General features: G+C 31.9%; 1 protein-coding gene across 9 annotated transcripts in view; it reads left to right on the plus strand.

The window, feature by feature from the left end:
- Ubr3 (ubiquitin protein ligase E3 component n-recognin 3) overlaps positions 1–12,544 on the plus strand; it is a 226,280-nt gene that overhangs the window by 105,880 nt on the left and 107,856 nt on the right. For 6 of the 9 annotated variants that reach the window (XR_007350982.1, XM_048812453.1, XM_015479299.2 and 3 more), the window contains 4 exons: positions 4,519–4,660; positions 9,328–9,432; positions 10,725–10,898; positions 11,100–11,132. Coding sequence is in view for 8 of the 9 variants with exons in the window: in XM_048812453.1 (XP_048668410.1) it covers positions 4,519–4,660; positions 9,328–9,432; positions 10,725–10,898; positions 11,100–11,132 (454 nt within the window). In the remaining variant the exon portion in view is untranslated. The remainder of the gene's footprint in view (positions 1–4,518; positions 4,661–9,327; positions 9,433–10,724; positions 10,899–11,099; positions 11,133–12,544) is intronic. The other 3 variants (XM_015479304.2, XM_015479301.2, XM_015479302.2) reach the window with 1 other exon arrangement.

The following is a 12,544-nucleotide window of genomic DNA, read 5'->3' on the forward strand; positions in this document are numbered from 1 at the left end:
TTATGTATATCCATGAAGGAAAATATTTCTTTCTGTGTAAAACTTGAATTAAAAAAAATATATTTTTAGTTGTAGTTGGACACAATGCCTTTATTTTATTTATTTTTATGTGGTGCTGAGTATCGAACCCAGCACCTTGCACGTGTTAGGCAAGCGCTCTAACACTGAGCCACATCCCCAGTCCAAAACTTTGAATTTTTAAAAATTGAATTTTCAAATATTTATTTTTATATGAAATATAAAATGTGATATTGTTGTTGTCTTATTGACTATTCATTTTTGAGTATCGAGATAAAAAGTTGATTAATTGACTTTGCTGGGTTAGTCCTCTTTTATTTGCAAGAAGACAATAGAAAAACCTTTTGAAGAATACTAGTTTAAAATGGTTGAGTAGATTTAAACTATTGTATCCTTAGAATTTAAACTTTTTGCTAGGTAGTTTGTTGGCAGTCAGTAAATATTTATTAAGCGCACAAAAAGTAAATTTCTTTTTGTGCCGAGAGTTGAAATTAAAAACTGTTTGCCTTTTGTGATATTTATGTTTAGAATCTTGGGGTCTTATTGTTGGGAATGGCCTTCAAGACCTAGTGCAGATTCCATAAAAGTGTTTCGTGAGCTATCGCTGAAAGAGGGATGGGGCAACAACAAGAGAAGGCTCATCCTGCTTCCCTCATTGCTTACCAGATACCCTTTAATGGATAGTTAAGCTCTTAAAAAGAGAACAAGCAAGATAACAGCAAACAGCAACAAAGCAAAGCAACAAATGGAAAACTATCCCTACATTGTTATATTTTACGTTATAAGGCCATTGCAGCCCAGAGAAGCTCCATGAAATATGTTCATTAATGGCAGTGTTAGAACTATGATCTAGGCCTTTTCAAAAAGATAAAAATGATTTTATACAGGGACTGTCTTAAATTCAACTGGACAGTAATTTTTTTTTTATTCTATAATTTCTTTTGTTTCCCATTTCTCATCATGAAGGTTAATGGCTACTGCCCCATGCTTGAAAGTATGATGTATGACTTTGTATATATCATTTTTGTCTCTAACTGGTCAATAATTAGGTGTTGGTTTGAATCACTTAATTTTTTTTTTCTGTCATGTAGCATATCATTTGCATTATTCCATTAATGCTTTTGAAAAGAGCAGTCAAAATGATGTATTACCTGCTCCTTGAAAAAGTATATAACCTTTATGTTTTAACACTTTAATAATCTAGTGCTGCATAAAATTTAGGAGCTTTAGTGCTTAAAGCAAACAAAGAAAATAAAAACTAGGAACTGCTTTTCTATGCTAAATGAAATACAGTAGTTAAAATATTTCATCACGAGATATTATAATTGTTTTGAAAATTATGCCTATATATGACCATTGTAACATTGTATAGAAAGGAGTTTTTTTTAAAAAATGCAAAGTTAATTTTTTGGCATCTAGTTTATGAACCATATATGTAATTGATTTCTCTAATACGAGAATGGTAGTTTTTAAAGATTTGTTTTTCTCCCACCTACATAGTGTTTCTTTCCTCAAAGATACATTATGTATTGTTTGCTCTCTAGCTCTTCCACATGAGAGGCATTAGTCAGAAGTCTGATAATTCTGGTGCTTGTTATTAAGAGCTGTTTGTGCTGGTCAAACTTGTAGAAGCTGAAATTTAATTTAGGGGGATTTAGTTATGCAGGTTTCTTGGGATCCCTTATGTTGTCTCTTTAGATCTTGTTCTGGTCAGATTTCTCAGAGAAGTGTCTTAAAATATTTCCCAGAAGGTAATAGTTTGGCTATGTGTGTTTTGTGAACTGAATGGGAGATGAGGCCTTAGGTGGTCTGAATCAAATATGCATACTATGATTTTAATCTTCCATCTTCATACCTATGTTTGGTGCTTTGTCCTCTTCAGAGACAAGTTGTCTAGGCAGAATTCTGTTGCAGTGGTGAAGTGACAATTTGCATTCAGTTCTTATTTTTGCCCCTCCTCATCTCTCCATTTCCACTTAGCGAGGTACCAGGAGCTGCTGATTTCTTTGCCCATTTTTAAGTTGGATTGTCTTCTTATTACCGAGACTTAAAAACACTTCATGTATTCTGAATACTAGACTTAACCCAATATATATGATTTGCTGTTATTTCCTACCATTTTGTGGATTGATATCTAAGGCTGTACATTTCTTTCCAAACACTTCTTTGGTCATATCTCATATTTTTTTTCTATATTGTTAGGTTCTATTTTATTCTTTTGAAAAATTATTCTCTATCCCCCAACCCCCACTTTGGTATTGGGGATTGAACCAGTCATTGGACTACAACCCCACCTCCAATATATTTTCATTTTTTTTCCTTTTTTTCTGGTTATTGGGGATTGAATTTAGGGGCATGTAACCACTGAACCACATCCCCAGGCGCCCCACCCCGCCTTTTTAAAAAAAAAATTTTTGGTTTTGAGACAGGATCTTGCCAAAGTTGCTGAGCTGGCATTGAACTTGTGATCCTCCTGCTTTTCCTCAGGAGTAGCTAGCATTACAGAGTTCTTAATTTTTAAAAGTTTCTGCTAGGATTTTTAACAACCTCTGAATTTCTAACCCATAGTGTTTTTTTGGGGTGGGGAGTACTGGGGATTGAACTCAGGGGGCTCTTGGCCACTGAGCCACATCCCCAGCCCTATTTTGTATTTTATTTAGAGACAGGGTCTCACTGAGTTGCTTAGTGCCTCATTTGTGCTGAGGCTGGCTTTGAACTTCTGCCTCAGCCTTCTGAGCTGCTAGGATTACGTGAGTGGGCCACCATGCCTTGCACCCATAGTATTTTAAAATGTCTACATTTTTGTAGTTGTGGATTATCTTTTTAAGTTGGTTTCTAGTTTTATTTATTTTGTGACAAGTGATTGTGGTCTGTGTATCAATTCTTTTAGTCATTGCTGAATTTACTGTGTACTCTGGCATTTAACAATTTTTTATAAATTTCCAAGTGCACTTAAAATTATAAATATTCTAAATACATCTAATTGGTGAATGTTATTTATGTGTTCCTGCCTCATGTTTGTTGATTATATTGTTAAAATTTTTTACTAATTTGTTTTTATTGGCCTCTAGGCAGGAGTTAATATTCTCTAAAATAGTTGTGGGTTTGTTAGTTTCTCTGTGTCATTCCCTTAGATTTTTCCTTTTGTGTTTTGAGTCTGCTGTTGTCTGCACACAAGTTTGCTAATTATTTTCTTCATGGAGAGCCTATCATTCTTCTAGCCCAGAAGAGAGAACCTTCTCTTTAAGATTCTTATTTCTCCTTGTGAGTTATCCTCTTCATTGAGGTTAAAGACTTCTTAGGGTCTCTGCTTTGGGGGAAATCTCAGTTTCATCTCTGAGCTTGTGTGTACCCAACACTGATATCAGTAATGAGAATCAGGGCCAAGTCCAGTTTTCCTGATGTTGAAGATTGAACACCAGAGTAATGCCAAGCAATCACAGAAAGCAAGTTTTGTTTAAAGGATAGAACAAAGATATACTTCTCCAAAGAGAAGGGGACCGAGAGCTAGGTATCCAAGGAAGTAGGGATGTCTTGCCCCTTTTATACATTTTAGATTTTCTTTGTTCTTGTGTTCTCTCCTCCCTCTATCCTGCCTACATGACCCAAAAGGTGATCCAAAGGCTGGAAGGAAGAGGCTCTGGGGTAGAGGTAGGAAGGGAGTCACCCTGGGGCTACTCATTAACTCCTTACTGTGAGGAATAATTCTCTGGAGGCAGGTAACCTTGGCAACTGGTGGAGGAGGGGGAAGTGCTCAGGAGGTATTAACATTTTATTTCCTTTTGTCTGACCCCATCATTAATTACCTACAGTGATTGTTCTTTTGCCTGTAGGCCTCAACACCTTGTTCTCTGCCTAATCAAGGACTTTAAAACCATTGGCACAGTGGTAGTGCTTGTTGTTAATTCCTTCTTTTTTTTTTTTTCCTGGTTTCTGGGAAGTTCCATTTTTTTTTTTTTGGTGAGGTCTTAAATATATGTTCAAAAGAATACATTTTATATTTCATGCAGCTCTTCCAGCCAATGGGAGAGTCTTCAAGTTATCTATTTTGATTATTTGTTAGAACTGGAAATTTCTTTGTCTGAGTACTTTGCTTTGTCATCTTTTTGTTAGAATTCATTTTTTTTTTTTTTGATACAGAGTCACACTGTTACCCAAGTCACACTGTTACTCAAGCTCCTGGGCTCAAGCCATTCTCCTACCTTAGCCTCTCAGTAGCTAAGACAACAGGCACATACCACTGTGTCCATTAACATTTTTGTATTCAAATTTCTTTCTAGTGTTTGGCTTAGCTCTTTCTATTCATTTTTATCCAATAAGAAAAGCAAATAGTAAAGCTCATTGTGTGGAGATTAGATTTCTGTTTGGCATCTTAAAGCAATTATGATTAAAAATAGTACTGCATACAAAAAATGTGACAGAAATTGATATTGATAAATCACTGTTTAAACCACAGTTTAATTCTGAGTCTGTCATCTAATTTTGGTTTTATTTTTACAGTTTAAAACAGAGTGGGAAATTCCCTGGAAATCCCTGGCCACCTTATAAGAAAAGGACATCACTTCATCCTAGTTATAAAGGTCTCATGAGACTTTTGCACTGTAAAACTTTACACATTGTGCTATTCACTCTACTTTACAAGGTACAGTAGTAATTTAAGTAAAAAGACTTAGATTAGAATTTATTTTCATAATTTTTGAATAAAAATACTGAAGGGTAATATTTAAATAAAAGTAACACTCATAAAGCAAAGCATATTGATGAATATGATGTATGTAAAATGTATATGGGTATGTTATAATAGTATGTGTGTGAATTCGAAGTTGAAAATAATGAAATAGCTACACCATTTTTCGTGGTGTATTTAGCTTCAGGTATAATTATTTAGCTTCAAGTATAAGTGTTAGGTTTTAGCTTCTATAGAACAAGAAGTGAATGATGCAGAACAAAGAAATTATGGAATGAGCTAAGGAACCAAACAACCCATAAACCCACTAGAATGATGTAATTAAAAATGGCAATTACGTGGGCTAGTGACCTTAGTTTATGGTGCTTCTTTGTGTTTTTTTATTTAACCTCTGATTAGGAGTATGATGTAGAGGGATTTGAGTCTTATCTCTGGTATTTCTGGTAGACATCTTAGCAACCCAAAATATGTTTTCATGTTATTTAGAATTTGTTTTATTCTTGGGTTTTCTTTTCTTTTCTTTTTTAATATTTATTTTTTAGTTGTAGTTGGACACAATATCTTTATTTATTTATTTTTATGTGGTGCTGGGGAACGAACCCAGGGCCTTGCCCATGCTAGGCAAGCGCTCTACTGCTGAGCCACAACCCCAGCCCCTATTCTTGGGTTTTCTCTGGCACAACTGGCTGATTTATTTTACTAACATTTATTATGTACTAAAAAATTTTATGAAATGTGACATTTTTAGAAAGTTGTGTGTTTATATATATATATGTATATTATATATATATATATATAAACACACACAAATATATAACTTTTATGATCTAACTTAGATAAGAGATGAAAGAAAATAACTATCCCCAGTTTATAGATAAAATAAGTATTAACATCTATAAAATAACTGTAAACCATGATAAATGCTATGCAATTAGATAAAATGAAACCTATCATTGCTATTCCTATTTAAAATTTGAAAAATTAAAAATTTAAAGAAATTTAAAAGAAAACTACACGTATTTGTAATATAGATTTCCAATTGCTTATGTACAAATATTTTAAATTAAGAAAGTATAAATTTAATTAGATATGTTAGTCTTTCTCCTAATGTTTGCTTTGTAATGAAATAATTCTTTTAGATTTCTCTGCCCCTCATTAAGTCTCAGTCATGACCAATTTTTATTTTGCTTTTAAAAGTTATGCTGCTTTGGGCTGGAGTTGTGGCTCAGTGGTAGAGTGCTTGCCTAGCATGTGGGAAGCCCTGGGTTCGATTCTCAGCACTGCATACAAATAAATGAGTAATAAAAGGTCTATCAACATCTAAAAAAATTTTTTAAAAAGTTATGCTGCTTTAATTAAGATTTTAAACTAGTGCTTCAATAAATGCCTGGAAAGGTTTATTTTAACTACTTCCCAAGAGGATTCTTCAGTAAAATGATTTAAAATCTCTTTTTCTTCATGAAAAAAACATTAAATATCTTTTACTGAAAAGCTATTTGTGTTTATTTTACAAATAACATACATTATTTGAAGGTATTTTTTTAAAAATTAATTTTTTTTACTTATACAGGATAGTGGAATGCGTAACTCATATTACATATATAGAGCACATATTTTTTTATATATCTGGTTGTATACAAAGTATATTCACATCAGTTCATGTCTTCATACATGTATTTTGGATAATAATGTCCATCACATTCCACCATCATTTCTAACCCCATGCCCCCTCCGTTCCTTCCCACTCCTCTGACCTATCTAGAGTTCTCTATTCCTCCCATACTCCTCCTCCCTACCCCACTATGAATCAGCCATCTGGTATCAGAGAAAACATTTGGCATTTGTTTTTTTGGGGGATTGGCTAACTTCACTTAGCATTATCTTCTCTAACTCTATCCATTTACCTGTAAATGCCATGATTTTATTCTCTTTTGTTGCTGAATAAAATTCCACTTTTTTTAATCCATTCATCTATTGACGAGCATCTAAGTTGGTTCCACAGTTTAGCTATTGTTAATTCTTAGTGCTAAGATTTTCTTTCAAGTGCTTTAAATGTACTTGTAGACATAAATCTAGCAAAAATTCTTATGGTAAAAGTTCTGTTATTATTCATGGTTTTCAATATGATCATTGGGCTGAGAAGTTAAATAACTATTCCAAATGGAGAATTGAATACTGTTATTAATAATAATTAATAATTAATTTCACCTTACCGCAAGTAATTTATGTTCTTTTGAGTTATACATTTTTTCAACTTAAAAAATTTGATTAATGTAAATGTTTATTACAAAATAATAAGGCATTGCTTTAGTTTTCCAAGACTGTTATAAGCAAATTTAAAAAATTTTAAATGTATTTGTAATAGCTTTCATGACTTCAGCAAGTATAATAAAAAAAATTTATCTGATATTACATTATCAAATCAAATTTCTCTACATTAGTGATAGTAAACCACTTTCATTCCTTGCCATGTTTAATACTTAAAATAAAGAAGAATAATCTTTTTTTTTTTGTAGCCCTTAGAAAATGAATTTCCTCCCTTAGTCTTTAAGTTATTCTTTTAAAACTGTAATACCGCAGAATTTCAAGTCAAAATTTATTTGCATTTAGCTGGCAATGTTTCATTATCAAGAGGAGGCAGTATAATAATGATAGGCAATGGCCTGGGAGTCTGAAATCTGTGTTCTCATGTTGCTTTCACTAGCTGGGTGTGTTGCTGTGTCTTGGTTTCCTCTCTACAATGTAGTGGATTCGAAAGGATGACCTTATTGACTCCTAGCCTTCAGTCCCGTCTTTTTCTGCTCCTGCTCCTCATACCATGGGTGCCACTCACCGACTATTTGTTGAACATTGATTGTTAGATACTTTGCTAAGAAAATGACAGATGTTATTCATGTAATCTTCACAATATTTTCTGGACAATTTTTCCAGATTTAGAAATGAAAACTAATGCCAGAATCTGTTGGTATAAGTCAAATAGTCATGGATAGAATTTGTGTTAAAAAATCAGTTTTTAAAAGCTTTTGAAAAAGCCTACACTCTTCACCATTTATCACAACACAAGAGATGAATGGAAAAGCCCTCGCAGTAGTCAAAGTAAGCAGTAGAAAGTCAAAGCAGTAGAAAGTCTATTACAGTAGATTGGGTCTTAAGTGATGAAGCCCTCCTTTTCTAGTCCTTTCAGCCATTTGTGCAATTTCTGTGAGGCTCTGGTTACCCTGTCCTTTGCTGTCTCATTTACTGTTGACATTGGCACTCACTTCAGAAACTCTTTTTTTTTTCTGTTAGTATCTTTATTGTTTTCTTTTGTGTACATTCTTTAGATTTAATTTGCAGTTATTTTTATAATTTCTCCAGATAATTTTTAGCTTTTAAATTTACAACCTTAAAATATATTTAACATAACATTTAATACATTTTTAAAAAATTGTTACTTTAGCTATAGCCACAACATCTATTTATTTATTTATTTGTTTATTTATCTATCCATCCATCCATCCATCCATTCATCCATCCATCCATCCATCCATCCATCCATCCATCCAGATACGTAATTAGAACAAAATGATAGCTGCCAGCTTGTTTGTGGGGTAGTATTTTAGTTGTTTTCTGATTAGTGGTCACTTATATCACATTAAGTTACTGATTGATATGGCTAATCCTGAAATCTTGTATCAGATATGTTAAGTCTTGTATAATTCAGGTATAAGGTCTGACTTATCAGATTTTTCTCAGGGAAGCCTTTGTAACCACTCTCATTCCCTTTGTTTGTTTATTTATTTATTTATTTTTGGTATTGGGGATTGAATTCAGGGGTGCTCTAGCATTGAGTTACATAACCAGCCCTTTTAATTTTTTGAGACAGGGTCTCACAAACTTGCTGAGGCTGGCCTTCAATTTGTGATCCTCCTGCTTCGGCTTTGCAAGTCACTGAGATTATATGTGTGTGCTTCCATGCCTGGCTTCCTTTTATCTTTCTCATCATATAAACCCCACATTGACATATGCATTTATACATCTCCACACAATACTCAGAGGTTCAGACCTTTAATTCTAAGAACATTAATGTTTCATAAGCATTTATTGTGCTCCCAATTATATGCTAGGTATTATGCCAAACACATTGGCATTTGCATAAATAATCTATTTAACAAATTTATTTATGTGATATCCTGGTCTTCAGGAAAAGAGTGTCAGAAAATTAGGATATTAAGTATTTTTGTTAAATTATTTTATTAAGCCAGGTGTGGTGGTGTCATCTATAACTCTAGCTACTTGGGTGACTGAAGCAGGAGCCCATGAGTTCAAGACCAACCTAGGCAATATAGTAAGACTACCATTTAAGAAAAATATTTTATTAAGTACTGGCATATGGATATTAGTGATTTTAGTGGGTTATTTAATGAATTAATCTTTAATCTGCAGTATAGTGCTAAAGTACCAGGTATTCTGTAGAGGAAATGGCTTTTTGGTTTTAGCTTATTTTCTTATCAATGTGTAATATGTGTCTGATTTTTATGTATTTAGTTATGTCATTTCATCTTTATTAAAATTTTTTTGTCTTTACGTGAAATGTTCTGTGGAAAGAGACAATTTTGAGGTAATTTTTTCCTTTTTTAAAGATTTTGATGGATCATCAAAATCTGTCAGAACATGTACTCTGCATGGTTTTATATCTGATTGAGTTAGGACTTGAAAATTCTACTGAAGATGAATCAGATGAAGAGGTAAGTAATTTCTTATATTTTAAAATTTTTAGATAGGAATAAACCTTTCTCCAGCTCTAGGTAATTGTTGCCAGGCCAGTGTTTAAATGAAGTATATTTATGAATTCCTTATACATAAATAAGATCTTCTGAAGAGCTACTTTTATAGAAAACACCTTTTGGATTTTCAAATGTATACTGTCTTTTAGTGCTTTTGTTGATACTTATGGAAATACTTTCTTATGGAATTATTGGAATTGAAATTTTTCATTCATATCAAATTGGTTGAGGTACTTTTGGTGTTATGGTGAGAAATTGGCTGCTGGGAAATAATCATTAAGTTAGAATTTCAGTCTAGATAGTCTAATAATTTGATTAGGAATTATTTTTGAGAATAAAAGAGTTCACAATGGCCTAAAGTTATTCAAAGAGAGGTAGATGTGTATATTTGCATTAACTGGCAGCCTGGCTTTATAGAAAAGGGAAAACAAAAATCACTTTGAAGTATTTGGGTATGTGAGTATTTGATTAATATGGTTAAATTAAAAAATTTCTTGTACTTTTTAAAAACAAGTAAGATTAATTTTAAAGAAAATTTGTATTATTGATTCTAATAAAATTATTAGCATAATTATTGTTGAGAACCATATTATTTCTGTAAAGATATTAAGGTAAATTATTAAGTATACAGTTGTTAATGTATTATTGGATTTTAGAAGTATTTCCAAGAAAGCAATTCTTACTACAAGTTATTTTTACAAACATAAAATGATGTTAATTTTCCAAATGTAAAAGACGAAAATCTACCTCTCCACAGGAAAAATATAGCACAGCATAACAGCCTCTCTCCCAAAGTAAACTAAATAGTACTTTGTAGTCCAAGGGGAATCAACATATATTCTTTTGTGTGTATTAAAAGGTCATTAAGATTCCTTTAAGACTGTGCCATACTTTTGGTTAATGTTTTAGACGTTCTTCCATAATTAGTTCACAGTAGCATTTAATTGTATTATGAGTTATTACTAATGGGTGATGACAAATATTCTGTAATGTTAAGTGTTTCCAGATTGACAAATATTTTCTTTAGATAGTTTGCTGATTTCACTAGATTTAGCCCTATTAGTATTGAGAAATGTATTATTGTATTTTATGTTTCAATTTGGTTTTATTATTTAAATTTAAATTTATTCACTTTTTTAATTTGTGGATTTAGGAGTTTGACAGGCATGATTGATTATTTGGTCAGTTACATCTTTATTGTATCTTAGATCTGAAGTGACAAACATTCATATTCTTTATTTTTTATATTTTAGACATCAGTGGGTGGACCAGAGCGTTGTCATGACAGTTGGTTTCCTGGCAGTAACTTAGTATCTAACATGCGACACTTTATAAACTATGTTAGAGTGAGGGTTCCAGAGACTGCTCCTGAAGTGAAGAGAGATTCACCTGCAAGCACTAGCTCTGATAACTTGGGTTCTTTACAAGTAAGTGTGAAATTAAGGAGGTGGGTGGGAGAAAAGGAAAGGAAAAGTTTTATGTTTAAGTGTTAAGATATATTGTTTAGATCCCCTATGATGTTGAAAGAAAAAAAAATGTAATTATAGGTAACTTTACATTGTCTTCTATTTCCTCTGATATATCTAAGCAAAGTCTGTCTCACTAGTCTTTTTCCTTTAACCTGCCAGAGTTCACGACGACCTAAAGTTCTTCAAAGAGAGGTAGATGTGTATGATATGTGTATTAACTAGCAACTTGGCTTTAACTGGAAATGGAAAAAATTCACATTGAAAGTATTTGTGTGTTTGTGTGTGTGTATTTGATTAATATGGTTAAATTTTTGAAAAGTTTCTTTGTGTGTGCTTTTTTTAAAAACTAAAGTAATTTAGGCTTAATTTTGAAAAAATTGATATTATTGATCTCAAAAATAAAATAATATTGAGCATTCAATAGTGTATTTTTCATATTAGTGTTAGACATGTTTTGAATCAATGATAGGCAGCATATTTGGGTCTGTATTACTAACATCTTAAAAATGACTGTTTTCTAAAAAAGTAAATTTAGTTTCTGGCAGCATGCTCATTTAAAAATATTTTTTTGGGCTTCTATGGGAATTAATTAACTTTGATAAAATAAGTACATAAAATCTTAAACTAAATATATTGTATATTTAGATTCATTTTGAAATACAGCTGCCATTGCATGTAGCTTAATTAATTTTAAAGAGCAAAAAAAAAAAAAGTCTTGAAATAACATGCCAAGTAACTAAACTTGAGCAGTTACATTCCTTTAATCTAGATTTTTGTGAGAAGACAGCATTAAAACAGATATTTCTCAGAGTAGAGTCTAATTGTAAGAACTTTTTTTGATAGCGTGTTTTTGCTGTGAGCATCATAAAGGGTTTTAATTAAAACCATAAGAGGAAGCTTTTGCCCTCTAATGCTGGCAGGGAGTACTTTAACAAACAGCTTGGATGTTAAAAAATAGTGTATACTATAATTTGACTCACAAAAATTCAACTGATATTGAAGCATCCTTTCTATGCTCAGTTTAAAAAACTAATGAAGTCCATTAAACTGACTCATATCTTAATTAAAAGGTGAGTTCTAAGAGCCCTAATGCAACTTGGGGTTTAGCAAAAAGACTGTTTAGAAGATAAGTAATTGAGAATAACACTTAGTTTAAAAAAAACTTCAAATATTAAATCAGTGATATTCAAATGTAAAACAAAATCAGTTTGATCTTTCATCCTTATATTGTAGTTTAATAACTTTAAGCATTTGTTAGAAGTAATTTTCAAATTTTTGAAGTTCCTTAAAAGTGTAATTAATTACCAGTTCAGAATCTTTAACTTCGAAAATTAAATTAACTTATAATTTTCTTAACTGGAAACTATAGCAGTCTTCCAGAAGTTAGTAAAACATAATTTTCCTTATGAATGCTGAATAGAACAGATTTTCTTCCATTAAACAGGAGAAATTTAGTTTATGATTTTTTTCTTTAACATGGGTATTGGTACTACTTAAGATTGTTTCCCCTCACTGATTGATAGGCTAAGGAGGTTTAGAAAGTGATGTTATTGCTGATAAGTCTTCTTTTTTCTTTTCTTTTCTTTTTTTTTTTTTTTTTTTTT

The sequence above is a fragment of the Marmota marmota genome, unplaced genomic scaffold (genome assembly GCF_001458135.2).
Source record: "Marmota marmota marmota unplaced genomic scaffold, marMar, whole genome shotgun sequence".
NCBI classification, from domain to species: Eukaryota; Metazoa; Chordata; class Mammalia; order Rodentia; family Sciuridae; genus Marmota; species Marmota marmota.